Here is a 23,382-nt window from a genome sequence, read left to right on the forward strand (position 1 = left end):
GCAATCATTCTAAGAAGTCTCTGTTGCCTTGTCTGTGAGGTCATTATGTCATGTGTGAAAATGACACAAAAGCTTTGATAGCTTCAAGCCATCTAACAAAGTTTCATAATGGACAACACCCTAGGAGAAAAAAGATATGTGATCCAATAAAATACAGTTTCAATGGTATAATATATTCTAGATATATTTAAATTTTGCTCAGAACCACTCATCCCACCATTTACACATCCCGATACTAAATGTGCACTGGAACCTCATTGATTTTGATGATATTATTCTAAGTTGAAGCAATTTACTTTTTTTTTGGAACCTCAACTTTTATGCTTCAAAGAAAAATTTTTAAGCCATTGATCCATTTTTATGATTTGGGGATATAACACAACACAATGGCAACCCTGAAAAATGTTAATAAAATTAATGTAAGCAATAATATGCACAGAAAATATGTGAAAATAACACCTGTTGCCTTCATTTTATTTTTTTAAATTTTTTAAACATTTATTTATTTTTGAGAGACAGAGAGAGGCAGAGCATGAGCAGGGGAGGGGGAGAGAGAGAGACACACACACACACAGAATCCTAAGCAGCCTCCAGGCTCTGAGCTGTTTGTTAGCACAGAGCCCGACACAGGGCTCGAACTCACAAACTGTGAGACCGTGACCTGAGCTGAAGTCGGAAGCTCAACTGACTGAGCGACCCCGGTGCCCCTGTTGCCTTCATTTTAGACAAGAGATTGCTGCAGTCCTTAGAGTCTAGGAACACCTTTAGGAACATAATTACTTAAGTATATGGCAGGATTTCCATGAAAGTCTATTCATGGAAAGGATTTCTATGAAGGGTTATTTTCCAGCTTCTCCTAAATCACTCATCAACTGCTTCACCCTTCTGTGTTTCTAATGCAACCATACACATGGCCCAAACACCTAAGGGGTGGCAGCAGCAGTGGGATCTCTCCAGGCAAGGAATGGCCTGCTATGTGTTGACCCCCAGCTCAGTGCCATGCACCACTTTGTGCTTTATGCTAAGATTGGTGGCATAATAGTAAGAATGGCCTTATTTGGGGCAGCAGGTCTCTGATATAAGACTTCAAAGTGCTCTCCAATCACTTACCATATGCAAACAATGTCCCCTTCACTACATCCTAGGATTTGTAAGAAACACCTGTGTGTTGATCCACTCTAATGACCTTTCCAGGTAAGCCCCTTCTTCATGCCCCTGTCACAGCCCCATCAGCCTCCCATCAGTGACAGCTTTGAGAATCGAGTGAGTAGATGAAGAAGTCAGGTTATCCAACATAAGAACATTAATAATCCTCACTCTATTTAACTTACTTGTCCTGGCCTCAGGCTTCAGGGCTGGCAGGTGTCCACCATGGTTAGGGGACACCATGGACTGACCACTATACATGACTCACATCCCTAAAAGGCCTTAATTTTATACCTTTGACATATTTTCCAATGAAGGTGCATGCATTGTTTTTGTGCAATGTGTTAAATTGTTAATGCAAACTTTAAAATACACAATTTTTAGAATAATGCTTTAGCGTTTCTTCATTCGCTATATTTGGAACCTCAAAAAAATGGAAGTATCCTGGGCATCTTGATCTCTTGAGAGATGCTGGAGCTAGTTGAGCCAGAGTGACATTGGGGCAATACCCCTGCTGGGGTTCTACTTCTCCCTCCAAGCCAGCAATGCTGACAAAGGCTGGAAGCCATGTTTACAAATTTCAATGTGTAGACATTTTATTCCCAATTCAGTTTCAAAATGCGGGCTGAAATTTCTGAGACAAAAAGCTGCTTTGACAGTATTTACTAGGAATGAGGATGATAGGAAGGCACAAAGCAACTCATGGTGTGTACATCAAAGCCCACCTTCTGGAAATTCAACTGGATTCCTAACTTCAAGTTGGAGAGTTCAGGAGTTATCCTATGTTAATAGGGAGCCACCAAAGATAGATGAGGATTGTGGCTTGTTTAGTATTGTATTTTAGAAAGATCATTGGTAGCTAGTGAAGAGAGACTGGAGCCTGAGGCTATTGTTCATGTACTTCTAGGTAAAAATCAAGGGCATGGTGAAAATCCTGTTCTGGGGTTTCCAGTTGCAGACTTGACAAAACAAATAGCCCTTCCCTGGCAAGAACTTTCAGTGAACACAATGCATCCCCCCAAAGGGAGAAAGCTGGCCTCCCTCACATGGAGCATTTCTCTCCCTGCTGGCCTAACTTAGCTGAGAGTAAGAGGGCCAGGAAACCTCTCAGAAGAGAACAGGTTCAAGGGAGAATAGGAGGTAATTTCTTATTGGGAAGCTTGAGGGTCTGGTGTCCCATTTTCTGGGATAGTCTGTCCATTTGCTTCCTCCATCATTTCCTTATACTGACGTTTGAAGAAGCCAACCTGTGGAGAGGAAGGAAAAGAGAATTAGGAAATCCAGTGGAAGAGAGGAAAAGAGATGATTGAGGAGGGAGAGGGATCACCATTGCTGGAGCCCCTACTATGTTCCAGCACTACACTAGAAACATTAGACACACTGTGTCATTTAGCCTTTACCAAAATTCTGTGAGTTGGATGAAATCACCTTCAGAATGAGAAGTCAAGACCCAGCATGGACCAGTCACTGCCTACAGTCACAGAAAGAATCAGTGGTAGTGTCAGCACCCAATCCAGTGCTGTGCTTTATTTTATAATTTGCTGTGAAGAGAAACATGTAGTGATAAAGAGGAGAGTGGAAAAGACAAGGAGAGCAATTAAAGGCAGTCTGACTAAAATTAACAACACAAGAAACAACAGATGTTAGCAACAATGCAGAGAAAGGGAAGCCATCCTAAACTGTTGGTGGGAGTGCAAACTGGTTCAGCCACTCTGGAAAACAGTATGGAGGTTACCCAAAATTTAAAAAAAAAAAAAACACACAACTACCCTCTAATCCAGCAATTGTGCTACTAGGTACTCAAGGATACAAAATACAGATTCAAGGGGCGCCTGGGTGGCTCAGTCAGTGAAGCATCTGACTCTTGACTTCGGCTCAGGTCATGATCTCACGGTTCATGAATTGGAGCCCCACATCGGGCTCCATGATGACAGCGTGGAGCCTGCTTGGGAGTCTGTCTTTCCTTCTCTCTCTCTCTCTCTCTGCCTCTTTCTGCTCGCTCTCTCTCTCTCTCTCTCAAAATAAATAAAAAACTTTAAAAAATTAAAATTGAAAGAAAAAACAAAAAGACAAAAAACAAAGGGATACATGCACCCCAATGTTTACAGCAGCATTATCACTAATAGTCAACTATGGAAAGAGCCCAACTGTCCATAGGCTGATGAATGGATAAAGAGGATTGTAGATATCAAAAGAAATGAAATCTTGCCATTTGCAATGACAAGATGGAGCTAGAGTATATTAATCTAAGAGAAATAAGTCAGTCAGAGAAAGACAAATATCATATGATTTCACTCATATGTGGATTTAGGAAACAAAACAGATAAACATACGAGAAAGGAAAAAAAGGAGAGGGAAGAAAACTATAAGAGACTCAACAATAGAGAACAAACTGAGTGTTGTTGAAGGGTAGGTGAGTGGGAGGTGGGATAAATGGTGATGGGCATTAAGGGGAGGAATTATGATGAGCGCTGGGTATTATGTGAAAGTGGTGAATTACTAAATTCTACTCCTGAAACCAATACTACACCATACATCAACTAACCTGAATTTAAATAAAAATTTGGAAGAAAAACACATAAGGAGGCCTGAGAATCAGACAGGAAGGCATGAGGGAGTGTTGGGGACTGGTGATGTCATATGTGGGAGGGGATCTCTCATACGCAGTGCATTAGCAAGAATGTGTATCTATATCCAAGGTGAGTTCTTCCCTACACTGCAGAAAGAATGGGATCAAAAACTGATGGCTCAGTCAGTTAAGCGTCTGACTTCGGCTTAAGTCATGATCCCACAGTTCATGGGTTATAGCCCGCGCAGGGCTCTGTACTAACAGCTCAGAGCCTGGAGCCTACTTCGGATTCTGTGTCTCCCTCTCTCTCTGCCCCTCCCCTGTCTCTGTCTCTCAAAAATAAATAAAAATGTTAAAATAAAAAAAAAACCTGGTAGTGTCAAGAGCAGGATGAAAATACTCACCTTATACAGAATGACTGTGATGAGAGCCAGCAGCAGCAGTCCTCCCAAAGAGCTGCCCACAATAATGGGGACAGGGTTGTAGACCTCATACTTCTCCAGTACCATCTCCATCTGGAGTGGAGGTGACCTCATCAGAAAGTATCAGAACTCTTGCTGTCCCAGACTCTTCCCAGGTTCCCCAACCTTTAACTCTCTCCCCTCCTTCCTTTACTCCAAGGGGTGACAAAGAGAAAAATTCATAGGCTTGGGGACACCTCTCCTGCTGAGGGACCTTCATCCTTCCTCCCTCCAGGCTTGTGAGCCTCACAGCACCACAGATTTTGCATTAGGAGCCCTCTTACCAGCCTGGCCACTGCCTACCACACAGTCACTACCTGAGCTCTCAAGAATGCCTCCTGTCCTGGAAGCTGGGCATACACAGATGTGTTGAACATGATTTCAGCCACACTCACAATCAATACCTTCTTCTGCAATGTCTACAAAACAGAGGGGGCACAGATGAGGAACTAGCACTGGGAAAGGCACAGAGTTCAAGAAATGTCCTGGCTGGAGGATGGACACAGACATCATCTGGTGGCACCTGAATCTTGTGGTGGGGCGGTGGGGGGTGGGTGGACTCTGCTGTTGGGCCTACACACCTGGCTGACCCAGCCAAAGCTGAGGTTGCCCTTTAGGATGAAGTCAAGTTCCTCCTGGACGCCAAAGGAAGGCAGGTCACAGTGGAACCTCAGGCAGTCAGCAATTGAGCAGTTCTAGGGACAGAGAAGTAGTAGCATTAGGCCAGAGAAAGGTGGTTTTGAAGGCAGATGACAGCATAAAACTGATTGATGTGAGAGGAACAGTCACAATTGAATTCAAGAGGGCTGTTCAGCAGACAGCCATCTGAATGTAATACAGGTTCTTGAATTAAACTCTTCTGGTGTGTGGTTTGAAGTGGAAATGGCCCAGAGCCCTCCTTTTACCAGCACGGGATTCTTCTGAATGTGGGTCAGGAAGTCAGACTCTATGGGCACCATTCTCTCTGAAGAACACTGAATGGAGGGGTTCTAGGAAAAAACACAGAGAACAAGCATCTAAGGGGGTTGGGCATCAGGAATTCATGAGGGACAGAGAGATCCAAGTAAAGGGCATTAGCTGGGGAGCTGTACACAGTCCTTGAGTACCTGGGGGTGGAAAACCTCTAACTCTGTCCACACAGGCACCCCATTCAGCTCCACAGGCACAGAGAAGTTGATGCTGACAGGCAGGTCCCTCTGTCCCAGATTGTTCACCTGCACAGAGGGCAGTGAGAGCAAAGACCATGCCAAATGCCATATCCCTCCCTAGTTGCTGGCTGCTAGCCCCCTGCCACAGCCCATGCTCTTGAGTCAGTATCACTTGCCTGGTATCTATGCTGAGCCTGGCTGCTTTCCTCCCAGTCCAAGGCTGAGAAGTTGAGGTACTTGGTGGACTGTTCATGGCTGGGGAGAAAAGAGGCACAGATGGATTTGAAGTTCCTTGAGGGACTCCTAAAGAGGCTCAAGTTAGCATCATGACAGGATAGGTAGCCAGTGGGGCCTTGGGGTGGCCTTCAATGAATTCTGTGACTGATCTGAGGTAATGGGAGGATTTAGGGAGCAGGGCTGGGCTTCAAGCTGGGTGCAAGCTTCTTGCAGAAGCTGTCAATGGAGTAAACTGCCAAGGAGGCTGGCAGAGAGCACCGTGAAAGGGACCCAGAGCTATGCCATTGACTCACTAGAGAGCAGGGGCCAAACCATCCCTCTTTGTGTCTCTGTTTTCCTTTCAGGCCTTCATGGGCACAGAGGATACAGGATATGCATGTGAGACCCAGCAAAGTTTTGGGGAGACTTGGACTTATACTATTGGTAAATGTTTACTGGACACTACCACTGTCTGGCCTCCCACAGACCTTCCTTCCTCTCCTGTTTCCTTGGCTTTTCTTGGTCCTGGGACTTAGAGGTGAGGGAAGGCCTAACAGTACTCTTTACTGGATCTCAGCGTAACAATTCCTCCTGAGCCCTACCCAAGCCCATGTGTGGAGACCCAGTGGCCAGCCTGGCTCCTCACACAGGTGGGTGGGCTCACCTCTGGCCCTTCTTGCTCCACTTCTTGGGTACCTGTCCTTTGCCCACACAGTCCTAATTCTAGACCACTTCCACTCTAAACTCTCATCCCTCCTCTGTGAGGAGCTTCCCCAAAATGCCCCAGCCTCATCCTGTGGGCCTCTCTGAATGCTCCCACCCACAGAGTCAAATCAGCTGAGTACAGCTGAACTGTAGGGCCAAATATGCCTAGATATGCCCTGCCCATGGGTTTCCAGTACACACTCCAGCAAACAAGCTCAGAGCATGCACCTGGCTGGGCTGCTGAGACCTCCCAATGTGGAGATGTGAATTAGAATGTGACACTGGGCAGGAGGAGGGTGTCCAATGAGGCACAAGGGCAGAACTAGCACAGGGAAAGGTACCCAGGCTAAGCCACACAGACTTGTTGCATATCATGGATGTATACATCCCACAAGGGCAGGAGATTGTGTCTAGTTTTGATTATACAATACAGACTCAATAAATTTTTGTTGAATTTCAAATGAATTTATGGAAAGCAGCCAGAGCACTGTGCTTAGAACACAGGAAATGCTAGGAAGCTATTTACTGAAAGAAGGTGTCTGCTCCAACACATGACTTGACTCCTGAGTTTTAAACACCTCATCTATTACCCTTCCTGGAGCAGCATTTTAAGCTCTTTTTCTTTTATCTAACTTCTCCCTGAAATTTGACCTCTACAGCAAGCAGGTCATTTGTCTCTATACCTCCCAAAAGGGACTGGGAAGAGGAGGAGTAGCAGGTCTAACGCCCTGCAGGTGTAAATCTGTTCCTTTCAATGAAGAGTTGTCTCACCCAAATGTCAATGACTCCTTTGAGAACCACTGCTGGCTAATCCCAATGCCATGGACTCTCACATTTAGCAGAGGCCTCCCCTGACAGAAGGCTCTAGCTGCTCTTGGAAACTCAGCCTCAGAGTACAGAACCATGGAGAGGTCCTTGATGAGATTCTGTCTTGGATCAGAGTAACCTCACTTCCAAATAAAGCTGTAGGAATCTTGAGACATGGAAATGTCTCATATTTCTCAGGAAACCCAGGAAAATCTTGGTGTTTCTAAAAAAGCCTTCTGAGAACTGTAACCTCTATTAAATGTATAACAATAATATTATTACAATTATTATTATCATAGCTATCCCGCAATAAACACTCGATATTTAATTAGTAAGTGCTAGCAGTATCATCTACCAATTGAAAAGGTGGTGATAAAACCTGAATGTTCCAGATGTTGAAATGCTGCAGGGGATAAAATCCTTTCCTAGCCCCATCAGAGTGATAGAGAAGAACGCTTTTGAGCTGGTGGTATGGTACCTGCTGATCACAGTGTAGATGGCATACTTCACCATGAGCTCCATCTGAAAGGTGGTCTTGCTGGTCCTGGGAGTAGTATTTTCACTGGAGAAAGAGGAGGAGCCTAATTGGCAAGGACCCCAGAGGAGGAGGCTAGGGGCAAGGAGGCACTGCCCCCGGCCTGGCCCAGCTCACCTGCTCACATTAGCTGTCAGAAGCAACCTATCACCCAGTATGGCCTTGGGGGAGACGTCAAAGGTGACCATGAAGGTCATCTGAGGAAGAGGCAAGAATGAGGGAGTCACCAAGAAATGAGACAGGGTAGGGGCAGGTAAGCAGTGGGTGGGCAGAAGCAAGGCTGACCTTAGCACCCTCACGGAAGATGAGGTGGTTGATGCTGCAACGGGTGCTCTGAGTACTCTGGCCCTGGGCTGGGGTGCCATCACAGGTCAGGCTTGGGGAGTGTGCCTGCAGCTGGTTCTAGGCAAGGGCAAGTAAAGAAAAGGCAGGTGAGCATTGTTTAATATTCTAAAGAGACTCCATGAAGTAGTGAGTTTCCTGGTATGTATCTTAAGGTTATGTTTTTTAAAATATCTTCAGACACTGTCTGGTCAAATTTCTTCCTAATGTAGAAATGCCAGATTTATTAGAGTTTACCCTCTTTATTTTTTGTTCTTTTAAAAGAGCTTTTTATTATGGAAATTTTCAAACATACTCAAAAGTAGAAAGACAGACTAGATAAGTCAACCCTCTTTGTTTCCATCACTCAATTTAAATTTCTACTCTTGTTTTATTCAGCTGCTTGACAATTTTTTCTGAATAATTTAAAGCACATTCTGGATATCACACCATTGTATCCAGAAACACTTCAGTGTATGCCACTAACAGATAAGGGTATTTTTTAACATAACCACAAGACTTAAGAAATCACACTCAATAAAATAACTCCTTAATACTAGCTAATATCCAGGTCATGTTCAGTCTTCACATTTTCTCCAATAATGTTATTTTGCAGCTCATTTTTATTTATTTTTTACAGCTATTTTTAAAATCAATATCCAACGAAGGTTCACATATTGCATTTGGTTGACACATCTAGTAGTACATTCAATGATAGGGTGCTCAACCCTCACACAGCCAGAATTTGCCATTCCTAGTGCATTCCTTCATACATAAATCAAAATATGCTCCCATTGGGAATATCACTAGCCTAAGAGAGACATCGGAGACCAACCAACCAAATGGAAAGTATAGACCTAGTTTAGATGTTTGTTCAAATAAACCAGCTGTAAAAAAGATATTTTTGAGACAATTAAGGAAATTAGACTATGGTCTAAATACAAAGGAATCATTCATTTTGTTGGATGTGATCATGAGATTGGGGTCATGTAAGATGTGTGGGAGGAATGCAATGACATGTTGTCTGGGACTTGTTTTAAAATACATCAGCAAAGGGAAAAAACCCAGATGAAATAAATGTGGTCAAATGTTAATAATTGTTGAATTTGGATGATAAATTGTGGGGAGGTTTGTTGAACTACCTCCTATTTTTGTAAATGTTTAACATTTCATAATAAAATTTTCATTAAACAACCTGTTTCTCTTTGACTCCCTGTTGTCCTAGTTCTATCTTCTAGAACAGAGATTGCCAAATGACAGCTCACCATCGATTTTTATAAATAATTTTTTATTGGAAAACAGCTATGCTCATTCATATACATACTTTCATTGTCAATGGCTACTTTCATTCTACAACAGCAGAGGTGAATAGATGTGACAGACACTGTGTGACCCACAAAGCTGAAATATTTATCATCTAGTCCTTCATAGAAAAAGTGAAATCAGTAACCAAATGGTTAACAAGACTAATATGTGCAACTACAACTTTTTACCCAAATTTGCTTGTTCTCAGAATGTGGCCTACCACCACGTTTCTGTAGAAACAGTCTTGCCTAAAACCATGATAACAAAACACTTGATTTAGGTGTTTTGCAGAGACTCAGGCCTCATCAAGAAACTGGCCAGAACTGATCAGGACCACTGACTGCCTCTTTGACCATGCACAAATGCACAAGGGGTGAACTTTTGGCATAGAAGGGCCTAAAACTCCACTCTTGAATCATGCTAAGAAAACCATCTTCTGGTAATACGTAACATGCATGACAGCTTATGCAAAAGCTTCTCACGGTGCAGATAACAAAATGACCGCAATCCTCCCCTACTTATTAACTTCCTTTATCTGATTCTAAAGTCATATCACTCTTCTCCCCTATAACCAGACCTTGTTTTATTTGCCTTTAAATATCCCTGACTCTCCCTTTCCTTATGCAATGTCTCAATGATTGGCTTTACTGCACATTGAGGGTATGGACTTGGATTTGGTTACAAATTTGGCAAACCAGCCAGGAACTCTGCCTATGATTTGTCTACTCTCCAGCCAGTAAAAGTAACAGGAGGTTGGTGATAAGTCCAAGGAGTGTCCTAGGCTCTTTTGTTCTAGACACCATCCCAGGGGCACCACCCCAACTTGGCACCACTGACTTTCTATGTTTAATTTAACTCTGTGGCAAGGAAACATCTTTTGGTTTGGACAGACATCTTTTCAAGAGTATTTTGGTATGATAGCACGTGAGCTTATTTCTTATTCTCATTCAGTTGCCTCAAAATAGGTAGGGGCATTTGGTTTGGTTCTCTTAGCCTCCTTTTCTTGCTTAACTAAGAAAAGTTTCCTAGGGTGCTAAGTGAAATAAGTCAGTCAGAGAAAGACAATACCATATGATTTAACTCATATGTGGTACTTAAGGAACAAAACAGATGAACACAGGGGAAGGGAAGGAAAAATAAAATAAGATAAAGACAGAGGGGGAGGCAAACCATAAGAGACTCTTAAGTAATAGAGAACAAACTGAGGGTTGCTGGAGGGGAAGTAGATGGGGGGGGATGGGATAAATGGGTAATGGGCATTAAGGAGGGCACTTGTTGGAATGAGCACAGGGTGCTATATGTAAGTGATGAATCACTAAATTCTACTCTTGAAACCAATATTACGCTATATGCTCTATATTAAGTAACTTGAATTTAAATAAAATCTTGGAAGAAAAAAATAAAATAAACATAAAAAGAAAAGGTTGACTAGAAAACTTTTTGGTTCAGTCAGTGAAGACCCAACTTTCAGAGAGGAACTAGAGACTAGGAAGCCATTTGGTTCAGTAGGTGAAGCCCCAACTTTTAGTGAGGAACTAAATGCTCACAGTAGTACTCTCTGAGCTTCATCTGGTATGTTTGTTGCTGCAGCTTTTGGCATCTTTGCATAATACCAGCCATGTTCTAATTAGAAAATGAGAAATGACTATTTGATTTCTGCATGTAGCCCTTTGGGCTATACTCTCCAAAATTGGGCAGTGTTTAGTTATGAAACTATGAAAAAATTATCTTTTTTTGCAAACTGCTTGGCCAAGATATGTTACATTCTGGAGAAAAATGGCCATTAATTAATGGATTCATAAATTATAATACCATTTTACAGTTAGATATTTGTAAAAGGGAAGGTAAATGGGACGAAATACCTTCTGTTCAGTCTTTTATGATTTTGTATCAGAATAAGCTGGCTCAGAAAAGATGTAAAATTTTACTTCAACAACATAGTGACACTAAAAAATCTGTGTTGCCTGAATCCAACTGGAGAAAAGAGGATAATTTACTGATTATTGAATTAAACCCCCAAAGGGGGTGCCAGAGCAGCTGCCCCTCCACAGCAGCTCCATTCCAACAACTTGAGCACCAAAGGGACCCTGAACCAGGTCCCCTTACCTTCGGGGGGGGGGGGCAGAGTTTGGAAAGATTTCCCCTTCTCATATGCAGCAGGGTGTTTAATTCATCCAGGGAATCACTGATTCCTGAGGATGGCAATATCTGCTAACACAGGTCCCAATTGGATGTTCAGACGCTGGAAGAATGATTTGGGTCCACTCTCCATTCTCTACCTCAGATTTGTTTAATTGAAAAAACAATATGCTTACTTATAGAGATGACCCCAAGAGGATGGAAAATTTGTTTTCATCTATTTTTGCCACTCACAACCCACTTAGGTAGAGGTACAAAATCTGTTAAATACTTTCCTCACTTCTAAGGAATGCTGCATGTGGCCAGGAAAAGGCTAGAGAAGAAGCTAATCAGCTACATGCTGAAACCCCAGTAACCCCTTAAGAGCTGATTCCATGATGGCCATTGCTGCTGTGGATCCCAACTGGAGTGTCAACGTTGGAGACTGCAGTTAGCTTGAACACTATCAGGATTGCATTTTAGCTGGATTAAGAAAAGGAGTCCCTAAGCAAAGGAGTGTAAATAAGAGTCAAGAAGTTAAAACTGAATGAGAACCCTTCAGAATTTCCTGAAAGAATTTTTGAGACACATCAGAAATAAACTGATATTGATCCTGAGGCACCAGAAATTTTTAAGATGATCAATATGATGTTTATCAAACAAAACGTATCTGGAAATTCAAAAAAAAAAAAAAAAAAAACTCCAAAAGCTGCATTGGTAATGCCCTTCACAATTGTTTGAAACTGTCTTTGAAGTTTTTAACAGTATCAACAGAGACCAAGCACAAGAAATAAAAGAGCACCAGAAAATGAAACAGCATGTTGCCTTGTTAACTGCGGCCTTAACTCAAGGAAATCCAAGACCAGGCCAGGGACCCCTAGAGGGTGAGATCGACAACAGATAAGAAATTCAGGTGCCCCAATTTGGGTCTTGTCAATATGCCTATTGTAAAGAAGAGGGCCATTGGAAAAGAGAATGCCCTAGGCTCATGAGTTCTCTTAAGGGGACAGAGTCCCAAAATGCCCACCAGATACCTTAACTGGCTGATAGTGACTAACAATGAAGGGGATCAGGGGTTCCTTTAAATCTTGTAAAGCCTATCATCATATACCACAAGGAACCCCAAATAACAATGGCAATGGGAAATAGACTCATGGACTTTTTACTGATGTGAGGGCCACATATTCAGTACTCTGGGTTCTCTCTGCTATAGCTGTACCAAGAGTTTTGGGAGAAGTATTGACTAAAACCTTCCCACAACCACTAAACTGCCAAATGGGACAAATTCACCTTAAACGCAGATTTCTGAATATGCCCGAATGTCCCATCCCTTTACTGGGCTTTGATCTATTAACTAAACTGAATGCTAGAGTTAATTTTGCTATTGGATCCATAGATATAAAGGTACCACCAGAACAAGCTTCATCAAGGTAGAGAAGTTCTATTAGAGCTGCCTGAAGAAATCATCTGAAAAGTAAGATCAGATGTTTGGATGGATAGGAAGCCAGGACAAGCAAAAGCAGGGACACTTGTACATATTAAGTTTTGTGATGGGAATTCCAAACTTCAGATAGTACCCATTAAAGAAACAAACTAAAAGGGGGAATTCAGCCTGTCCTCTCTGCCTTCTTAGAATTTGGCCTTCTCCACTGTTGCCAGTCCACATACAATGCACCTATTTTTTTCTGTTTATTTATTCATTTTGAGAGAGAGAGAGCATGCAAGCACATGTGAGTGTGGAGGAGTGGCATAGAGAGAGGAAGAGAGAAAATCCCAAGCAGGCTCCACACTCAGTGCAGAGCTCAACACAGGGCTCTATCCCACGATCATAAGATCATGACCTTAGATGAAATCAAGAGTTGGATGCTCAACCAACTGAGCCACCCAGGCACCCCTACAATACACCTATTTTGCCTGTACAAATTTAAGAGCCATTAACCAAACTGTAGAAGATATCCACCTGGTGGTAACTAATTCATATACTCTCTTAACAACCTTGCCGGAGACTTTCAATGGTTTACTTTTCTAGATTTAAAAGATGCATTCTCTTACATCCCTCTCAGTTCAGACTCCCAAAAACTGTTTGCATTTGGAAAGAACCTGAGACTAAGAATAAGCATCAATATTGCTGGATGGTCCTTCCCTAAGGTTTTAAGAACTCTCTCTGCATTTTGAGGAAAGTCTTAGCCACAGACTTAAGGGACCTCCAATTATAAGGGGGAACCTTCCTTCAATATGTAGTTGATATTTTGGTTGCAAGCAAGACTAGAGAAACCTCAGACCAAAATATGATTTTGACCCTAAACTTCCTGAATTAGCAAGTCTATAAAGCCTCAAAGAAAAAGTCCCAAATCTCTCAAACATGTGTTAAATATCAAACTGTCAAAGGGACAAAGGAATCTGCTCCAGACCGAAGGGAAGCATTAGCAAAGGGTCACAGTGCTCATTACCAAAAGACAGTTGCATGGATTCCTAGGCATCACTGGATTTTTCCACATTTGGATTCCTGATTTTTTAAAATATAATTTATTGTCAAATTGGTTTCCATACAACACCCAGTGCTCATCCCAACAAGTGCTCCCCTCCATGCCCATCACCCACTTTCCCCTTTCTCCCACCACCATCTACCCTTAGTTTTTTCTCAGTCCTTAAGATTCATCACTAAACCTCTCTATGAAATTCTTAAAGGAAGAAATAATGAACTTCTTGATTGGACTGGAGAATGTCATTAGGCATTCCAAGTTGTTAAAGAAAAGCTACTCACAGCTCCTGCTTTGAGCCTTCCATATATCAGGAAGCCTTTTGATTTGTCTGTCCATGAGAGTCAGGGGATCAGTCTTGGGAGTGCTAACTCAGAATTTGGGCAACATAAAAAGATCTGTCGCTATTTTTTCTAAATAATTAGATCTAACAACCAAGGGATGGCCAATGTGTGTGAGAGCAATAACAGCCACTTGTAATCTATTACAAGTAGAAAAATTTGCTTTGGGGTATCCTACCACACTGCATACTCCACATTTACGTACTCTTCCTACTGGAACAAAAGGGTGGCTACTGGCTCACCTCTAGAAGATTAGGCAAATATCAGGTTGTCCTATTGTACAACCCCAATGTTACTTAGAAAGCGGTCTCCACCTTGAACCCAGCCACATTGCTCTCCAACAACACTGAGGGACACATACATGACTGTATACAGATAATTAACAAGTTTATTCCAGCCATCCTGATTTTATGGATCTGACACTGGAAAATCCAGACTTTGAGATGTTTGTGGACTGGAGCAGTATATCATGGATCACGGACAATAAAGAGCTGGATATGCAGTGATGACCCATCAGTAGAAGCTCTCTCACCAGGTACCTCCACTCAGAAAGCTGAAGCCATAGCTCTCATAAGAGCCCTCCATTTAGGTATGACAAGACAGTGACTATTTTTACTTATTCTAAATACACCTTTTTACCAGTCCATGCACATGCAGAGCCATTTTGAAGGAAAGAGGTTTGTTAAATTCAGGAAATAGGGAAATTGAACATGACAAAGAGACTTTACAAGTACTAGAAGCTGTTTTGGAACTCAAGGAGGTAGCTATTGTCCCCTGCTGAGGACACCAGAAATTGGACTGTTTTCTTGCCAAAGGTAACAATCAGGCATGATCATACAAAGACTTCAAAAACCCTCTATAACAGCTTTAGTACCAGACATAGACTTAACTAAATACCAACTCTAACCTTCCTCTGAAGACCTAAGAAGAGCTAAGAAATGGATATTTGGACATATTTCTGGCATTGAAACTGGCTGGAAATATAATAAATAAGGAATAAACCTTAACCTAGAACATCTTATGGAAGAGATAATTAGTGATATTCACAAAGCACCTGTTATGGACATAATGCTGCTCTTTAATCATATATTATGGATCCCAATATTTAGAAAACTGTTCAAAAATAGTTGAAAAATGTGACATTTGTGCTAAAAAAAAAAATCCTAGGACCGAACCCCCACCAGTCCTAAAAGATATAGAACTTAGAGACACCAAACCTGGAGAAAATTGGTAGGAAGATTTTACCATGATGCCGAAAACAACAGGTAACTTTCAATATTTGCTAGAATTTACAGACACCTCTACAAGTTGGGTTGAGTTTTTTTCATGCCATTCAGAGAAGTTTTCAGAAGTTTTCAAAACACTTTAAAACCAATCCTAGGTTTGGATTGCCACTAACAATTCAGAGAGACAATGAAGCAGCATTTGTGGCTAAGGTCACACAAGCAGTATCTAACGCCTTGGGCACTTGATGGAGACTACATACTTCCTAGAGACACCAATATTCTGGGAAAACAGGAAAAAAAATGAACCATATGCTTAAAAAACTTTGGTAAAAATCTGCCAAGAAACCAACTTAACTGGGAAAAAAGGTCTTGTCAGTTGCCCTGCTTCAGTAAGAGTGGCTTCTAGAAGTAGGCTTGGTTTAATCCCCTATGAAATGTTTTATGAAAGACACTTTCTGTATTCTTTTCATGACTTAGGAGTTCCAGGTGGGGCTCGTGTTAGGGATTTGGATACTATCGGGTACATTGATTCTTTGGGAAATATTCTAAGTGCTATACATACATTTGCTTCTATCAGGTTGATGCATTTCACAGATGTATTCTTACACCGCTTGAATCTTGGAGACTTGGTGTTATTAAACACCTTGAATAAGAAGCACCTGGAGGATCAACTCCAACCTCAGTTGACAGGACCTTATGAGGTGCTGTTGACCACCATTCTTCAGTGAAACTGAAGGGAATTAAGCCATAGATTTACCACACTCAAGCTGGTTCCACAAGAATCCATTGGTTCCCTATGTCCTGTCAACAAGAACATAGGGAAAAACTCTGCTTGGACCAGAAAGCCTGAGATGGACCTGAAACTGCTACTTGGGAGAACTGGTCTAAAGAAACCAATAGATAAGTAACAAATGACCTATTAATAGTTTATACACTATGAATGTTATTCCATTTTCTATTTGCATTTTCCTGTTACATTTCCTATTTATATTTCCTATTTACATTTCCTAAGTAATTTCCTATTACAATCTCTCGAGTTTGGAAAGATAACTCCATGATTAGGATTTCTCAAATGTCATATACCTATTGGATATGTCACCCTAAACCACACTCAGTGTACAACCACAATGACCCAATAGTAATGCCTGTAACCAACTTTTCTCTGATCCCTAATTTTTCAATACATCTAAATCAATGCACTCCATTAGCTTAGAGTCAGGTTAATCAACTTGGCCTCCCTCATTTTCCTTATCCTTTATTTTTCTCCCAACTATCCCAAAATATGGGCCTCTCACATTCAATGATTGGAATACACCCCAGAAGCTTGTATTTCTCCTTTTGTTTACAATATAATCATAACAGTTAATAATTTCACCTCTTGTTAAATTAATTGACCCTTTTTCCTTTCATCACCTTTTAGAGATTTTTGAGAAACATGCTGTTTTAAAAGTTACTCATCTTGAGCACTGAGTGTTGTGTGTAAATGATGAACCACTGGAATTTACCCCCAAAACCAAGAGCACACTGTACACACTGTATGTTAGCCAATTTGATGATAAATTATATTTAAAAAACAATAATAAAATAAAATGTGTACTTAAAACAAAAACAAATAAACTTTTAAAAATTGAAAAAAAAAAAGTTACTCATCTTGTCCTGCTCCTCTCTGTACAATACTGAAAACTAAAAGAACTTGACAACATAGGACCCCCACACCCTTCTGTGTTACTCTCTTACCAATTACACCAAACTTAACTATACTTGTTCTTGGTTTCAAATAATACAATGATTCTGCAAAATGAAAGTATTGACCCCAATAAACTAAGAGAAGTGCTATGTGAACCCCAGGTTACATTTTTGTTTGTGGATATCAACACTTCCCTTGGCAATATGAATGTTTATGTGGCTAGCACATGGGAGGTACTTGTCTCCTAGGACATTTGGTCACCCCTTTTTTCATATATAATTCTAATAAAAGCAGACGTTTGACAAGTCCTCTCAACTGTTCTACAGGTTAAAGAGAGAAATCACAAAATATTCTGATTATTTTCCCAGAAGTCAGGAAGATGGAATTTGGTACATGTTTGGGAGACCATTATTGCCAAGGTGTTGAAATGACATCACATGAACATATGATAAGAAATTCTTCAGTAACTTTAGGAATTATTAAATAAAATAAAACTTCCCAAGCCATAGCGGCCCAACAAAAGGCCTTGGGCAGGAATAGTTTTATATAATATAATTTAATATTAATATAATTTGTAAAATATATAATTTTATATAATATAATATATAATAGTTTTATATAACATAATTTAGATTATATTTTAGCAGAGCAAGGAGGTGTTTGTGTAAAAGCTAATTCATCATGCAGCATATACATTAGCACTTCCTCAGAAATTGAAGCTTGTATTTACAAAATAAGACAACAAGCTACTTGGTTACAACAAGTCTCCCCTAATGTCCCAGACTCAGATTTGGACTCGTTTTCCAGGTTATTTTCTTGGATCCTCCAAGAAATTAGATAAATTTCCCTAGGATTATTCATATTCCTACTTCTCCTTTGCTACTTAATCATAAAATGTGGTATAAAATGTACAAAAATTATTAACCAAAGTACAAAAATTTTGGTAATGCAAAATGTTAGCTTACAACATGGAACAAAGGATATTTCCAAATAAGTGCGAAAAGTTTCCATTCCTCTAACCCTGATCTACACACTATTTCAGCAGGAAGTAGCTAGAGTAGTCATCATCCCAGTTCCCTCAAGAATGAGGAATAATCAAAAGACAGTGGGCATGGAAACCAGTAACCAAAGAGTTAACAGGACTAATAAGTGCAACTGCAACTTTTTACCCAAATCTGCTTGTTCTCAGAATGCAGCCTGCCACCATGTCTCTGTAGATAACAGTCTTGCCTGATGCCATGATAACAGAAGGTTGATTTAGTTGTCCTGCAGAGACTCAAGCCTTCACTAAGAAACTGACCAGAACCAGGGAATACACATGGCAGAGAGGTAGGGGGACCCAAAGCTTCCTAGTCCCTCAAACACAGCAGTGTTGAGGCCAAAGGACTTTGAATTCCAAGAGTCCGGGCCACAGAGTGACAGAGACATCTCCAGGGGCCCACAAGGACAAACTGGTGGGCCATAGGTGTATGATTGTGAACTGGGAGAGATAAAATGGGTGGCATAGGCATGAAGGGGAGGGATCCCCTTCTGTGGAGAGACAAAGGGGAGAGAAAGAGAGGCTGTGGAAGTGTAAGACTATATTTGGACAAGAGAGAAACCACAGACCTGAGATCAAAAAAAAAAAAAAAAAAAAGAAAGAAATATCCAATTTCTAACTTCGAGGCTTTCTCTGGACTGGAGTCAGCTGCCCTGTTCTCGCACCTGGAAAGGAGGGGAGCCCACCCAGGGCTCAGTAACTAGTTCAGCGACACAGTCCACAGTGGGAGAAAGCAATCCCCTCCCTCATGTGCTGTGGGAAGAATGTATACAGCCATTCAAAGGAAAAAGCACCCTGCCTGTGCCCACCAGCCAGAAACCATTTATCGGTGGGGTGGAGCGGCACTTCTCCCGGAACTGAGGTGCACAGAGTGGGACCCTTTAAGACATCAGGGTTTGAATCCCAGCTGAGCACTAGGGAGGCATAGGAGTCGAGTCAGTGGAGCAAAGAAAAAAAATAGGCCTGCTTATGCCCACACAGTGCTGCGAGGACTACCTGAGCAGAGTGGTTTGGAACACCTGGTCTGGGGAGGAGAGACTGGGGTGTCACCATTTTTCTCCCCATCACCAACAAGGTGGGGCTTCAGAGAAGGGACAGCAGGCCCACAGTGGAGGCGGGACTCACCTACACCAAACCATACCCTTCAACACCAGATAACTACATATCTACCAGAGATTGACATTGACCAACCAGGCACCCCCTCTTCCAGATGAGCGCTGCCACCGGTTCCAAGGCACCCAGAGGTTTTGCCTTTCCAAATTTAATTCTTGGACAATTCTTAGTTTATATATTTTTTCTTCCTTTTCTCCTTATTTCTTCCCTTCCCTAGTCTGGGTATTCAGGTTGTTGGTTTGTTTAAGCAGACATATTTAATCTATTTTCTTTATACCTGTTCTATATCTCCCTCTTTATTTTCCCCTCTCTCTTTCTCTCTCTCTCTCTCACTCTCTCTCTGAATTAAGCCATATAGTTCTCTGCCTGGTCAATTTTCTTTTCTTTTCTTTTTCCCTTCCACGGTCATTTTTCTCTTTGTATGGGATAAGGCCTGTTCCACCACTCCCACCACCCCCTTTTTTAAAAATTTTTTTTCCAGGGTTACTTTAATGAACAAATCAAAGCACACCTGGTACAGAGTCCAAAACATCACTACGAGGAGGGAAATAAAGAAGCTAGAGTCACAACAACAGAGAGTACATAACACACTCCAAAAAAACACCTCCTGAAGGTCCAGGTCCTGGACAGTGTATAGTAGTGCTCGCAGGTGCAGGACACAAAAGTTTCTAAAACACAGAAGGGACAGAAAACTAGCCAAAATGATGAAACAGAAGGATTCTCCTCAAAATAAATTCCAGGAAGAAATGACAGCTAAAGAATTGATCACAACAGATATAAACAATATAACTGAACAAGAATTTAGAATAATAGTCATAAGATTAATCACTGGGCTTGAAAAAAAAACATAGAAGACAGCAGAGAATCTATTGCTGCAGAGATCAAGGAACTAAAAAATAGTCATGATGAATTTAAAAATGCTGTAAATGAGGTGCAAAATAAACTAAAGGTGCTGACACTGAACACTGAAGAGGCAGAGGGGAGATTAGGTGAAATAGAGGATACAATTATGGAAAAAGATGAAGCTGAGAAAAAGAGAGATAAAAAAAAATTCTCGACCATAAGGGGAGAATTAGAGAACTAAGTGATTCAATGAAATGGAATAATATCCATATCATAGGAGTTTCAGGATAAGAAGGGAGAGAGATAGGAGCAATTTGAACAAATCATAGCTGAGAACTTCCCCAATCTGGGGAAAGAAACAAACATTGAAATCCAGGAGGCACAGAAAGCTCCCTTCAGATGCAACAGGAATCGATCTTCTGCATAACATATCATAGTGAAACTGTCAAGATGAAAAGATAAAGAGAGAATTCTAAAAGCAAGAGATCTTAAAGGGGACTCTGTGAGGAATGTTGCAAAGACTACAAAGGACCAGAGACATCACCAAAAAGATGAAACCTACAGATAACAAATTAACATTAAATCCACATCTTTCAATAATAACACTGAATGTAAATGGACTAAATGCTCCAATCAAAAGACATAGGGTATCAGAATGGATTAAAAAAAAAAAAGACCCATCAATTTTCTGTCTACCTTTAGACCTGAGGACACCTTCAGATTGAAAGTGAGGGGATGGAGAACCATCTATCATGCTACTGTAAGTCAAAAGAAAACTGGAGTAGCCATACTTGTATCAGACAAACTAGATTTTAAACTAAAGGCTGTAACAAGAAATGAAGAAGGGCATTATGTCATAATTACAGGGTCTATCCATCAAGAAGAGCTAACAATTATAAATGTTTATGCGCCCAATTTGAGAGCTCCAAAATATATAAAACAATCACAAACATAAGCAATCTTGTTATAAGAATATGGTAATTGCAGGTGACTTTAATATTCCACTTACAACAATGGACAGATCATATAGGCAGAAGATCAATAAAGAAACAATGGCCCTGAATGATATACTGGACCAGATGGACTTGACAGATATTTTCAGAACTTTTCATCCAAAAGCAGCAGAATACACATTCTTCTCGAGTGCACATGGAATGTTCTCCAAGATAGATCATATACTGGGTCACAAAACATCCATCAATAAATATAAAAGAATTTAGATCATACCATGAACATTTTCAGATCACAATGCCATGAAACTTGAAATCAACCACAGGAAAAAGTTTGGAAAACCTCCAAATGCGTGGAGGTTAAAGAACATCCTACTAAAGAATGAATGGGTCAACCAGGCAATTAAAGAAGAAATTTAAAAATTTATGGAAACAAATGAAAATGAAAACACGACAGTCAAAACCATTTGGGATGCAGTAAAGGTTGTCTTAAGGGGAAAACACATTGCAATCCAGGCCTATCTCAAAAAACAAGAAAAATCCCAAATACAAAATCTAACAGCAAACTTAAAGGAACTAGAAGCAGAACAACAAAGAAACCCCAAGGCCAGGAGAAAAAGAGAAATAATAAAGATCAGAGCAGAAATAAACAATATAGAATTTAAAAAAAAACAAAACCAGTAGAACAGATCAATGAAACTAAGAGCTGATTTTTTGAAAAAATAAGTAAAATTGATAAACCCCTAGCCAGACTTCTTAAAAAGAAAAGAGAGAGGACCCAAATAGATAAAATCACGAATGAAAATGGATTTATCACAACCAATCCCTCAGAAATACAAGCAGTTATCAGAGAATACTATGAAAAATTATATGCCAATAAACTGGACAACCTGGAAGAAATGGACAAATTCCTATACACCCACACACTACCAAAACTCAAACGGGAAGAAACAGAAAATTTGAACAGATTGATAACTAGTGAAGAAATTGAATCAGTTATCAAAAATGCCCCAACAAACAAGAGTCCTGGGCCAGATGGCTTCCCAGTGGAATTCTACCAGACATTTAAATCAGACTTAATACCTATCCTTCTCAAGCTGTTCCAAAAATAGAAATGGAAGGAAAAGTTCTGGACTCATTCCATGAAGCCAGCATTACACTGATTCCCAAACCAGAGACCCCACAAAAAAGGAGAACTACAGGCCAATATCCCTGATGAATATGGATGCAAAAATTCTCAACAAGATACTAGCAAATCGAATTCAACAGCATATAAAAACAATTATTCACCATGATCAAGTGGGATTCATTCCTGGGATGCAGGGCTGGTTCAATATTTGCAAAGCAATCAATGTGATACATCACATTAATTAAAGAAAGGCTAAGAACCATATGATCCTGTCAACAGATGCAGAAAAAGCATTTGACAAATTACAGCATCCTTTCTTAATAAAAAAACTCTCAAGAAAGTCGGGATAGAAAGAACATACCGGAACATCATAAAAGCCATATATGAAAAGCCCACAGCTAATATCATCCTCAATGGGGAAAAACTGAGACCTTTCCCCCTGAGATCAGGAACAGGACAAGGATGTCTACTCTCACCACTGTTGTTTAACATAGTGTTGGAAGTCCTAGCATCACCTATCAGATGACAAAATGAAATAGAAAGCATCAAAATTGGCAAAGAAGTTGAGCTTTCACTTTTCGCAGATGACTTGATATTCCACATGGACAACCGGAAAGACTCCACCAAAAAGCTGCTAGAACTGATACATTAATTCAGCAAAGTCACAGGGTACAAAATCAATGTACAGAAGTCTGTTGCATTTCTATACACCAATAATGAAGCAACAGAAAGAGAAATCAAGACTTCGATCCCACTTACAATTGCACCAAGAACCATAAAATACCTAGGAATAAACCTAACCAAAGATGTAAAAGATCTGTATGCTGAAAACTATAGAAAACTTATGAAGGAAATTGAAGAAGACACAAAGAAATGGAAAAACATTCCGTGCTCATGGATTGGAAGAATAAATATTGTTAAACTGTCAACACAACCAAAGCTATCTACACATTCACTGCAGTCCCAATCAAAATCGCACCAGCATTCTTCTCAAAGCTAGAACAAACAATCCCAAAATTTGTATGGAATCAGAAAAGACCCTAAATAGCCAAAGTAATGTTGAAAAAGAAAACCAAAGCGGGGGGCATCACAATCCCAGACTTAGGCTCTACTACAAAGCTGTAATCATCAAGACAGTATGGTACTGGCACAAAAAACAGACACATAGACCAATGGAATAAATAGAGACCCCAGAATTGGACCCATAAATGTATGGCCAACTAATTTTTGACAAAGCGGGAAA

The 23,382-nt window shown here is 40.6% G+C and overlaps 1 protein-coding gene across 3 annotated transcripts in view; it reads right to left on the bottom strand.

The window, feature by feature from the left end:
- Window positions 1-628: 628 nt before the first annotated feature.
- The window catches only part of LOC122209506 (integrin alpha-X-like), a 46,503-nt gene continuing 23,749 nt past the window's right edge, over window positions 629-23,382 (bottom strand). For all 3 annotated transcript variants that reach the window (XM_042921390.1, XM_042921391.1, XM_042921389.1), the window contains exons 21-30: window positions 7,873-7,989; window positions 7,705-7,784; window positions 7,531-7,614; window positions 5,501-5,579; window positions 5,283-5,390; window positions 5,082-5,165; window positions 4,758-4,871; window positions 4,494-4,595; window positions 4,120-4,230; window positions 629-2,393 (exon numbers count right to left, since the gene is read on the bottom strand). In XM_042921390.1, the coding sequence (XP_042777324.1) occupies window positions 2,295-2,393; window positions 4,120-4,230; window positions 4,494-4,595; window positions 4,758-4,871; window positions 5,082-5,165; window positions 5,283-5,390; window positions 5,501-5,579; window positions 7,531-7,614; window positions 7,705-7,784; window positions 7,873-7,989 (978 nt within the window). In that variant the 3' untranslated portion in view covers window positions 629-2,294. The remainder of the gene's footprint in view (window positions 2,394-4,119; window positions 4,231-4,493; window positions 4,596-4,757; window positions 4,872-5,081; window positions 5,166-5,282; window positions 5,391-5,500; window positions 5,580-7,530; window positions 7,615-7,704; window positions 7,785-7,872; window positions 7,990-23,382) is intronic.

Source organism: Panthera leo, chromosome E3 (genome assembly GCF_018350215.1).
Source record: "Panthera leo isolate Ple1 chromosome E3, P.leo_Ple1_pat1.1, whole genome shotgun sequence".
In the NCBI taxonomy this organism is placed as follows: Eukaryota; Metazoa; Chordata; class Mammalia; order Carnivora; family Felidae; genus Panthera; species Panthera leo.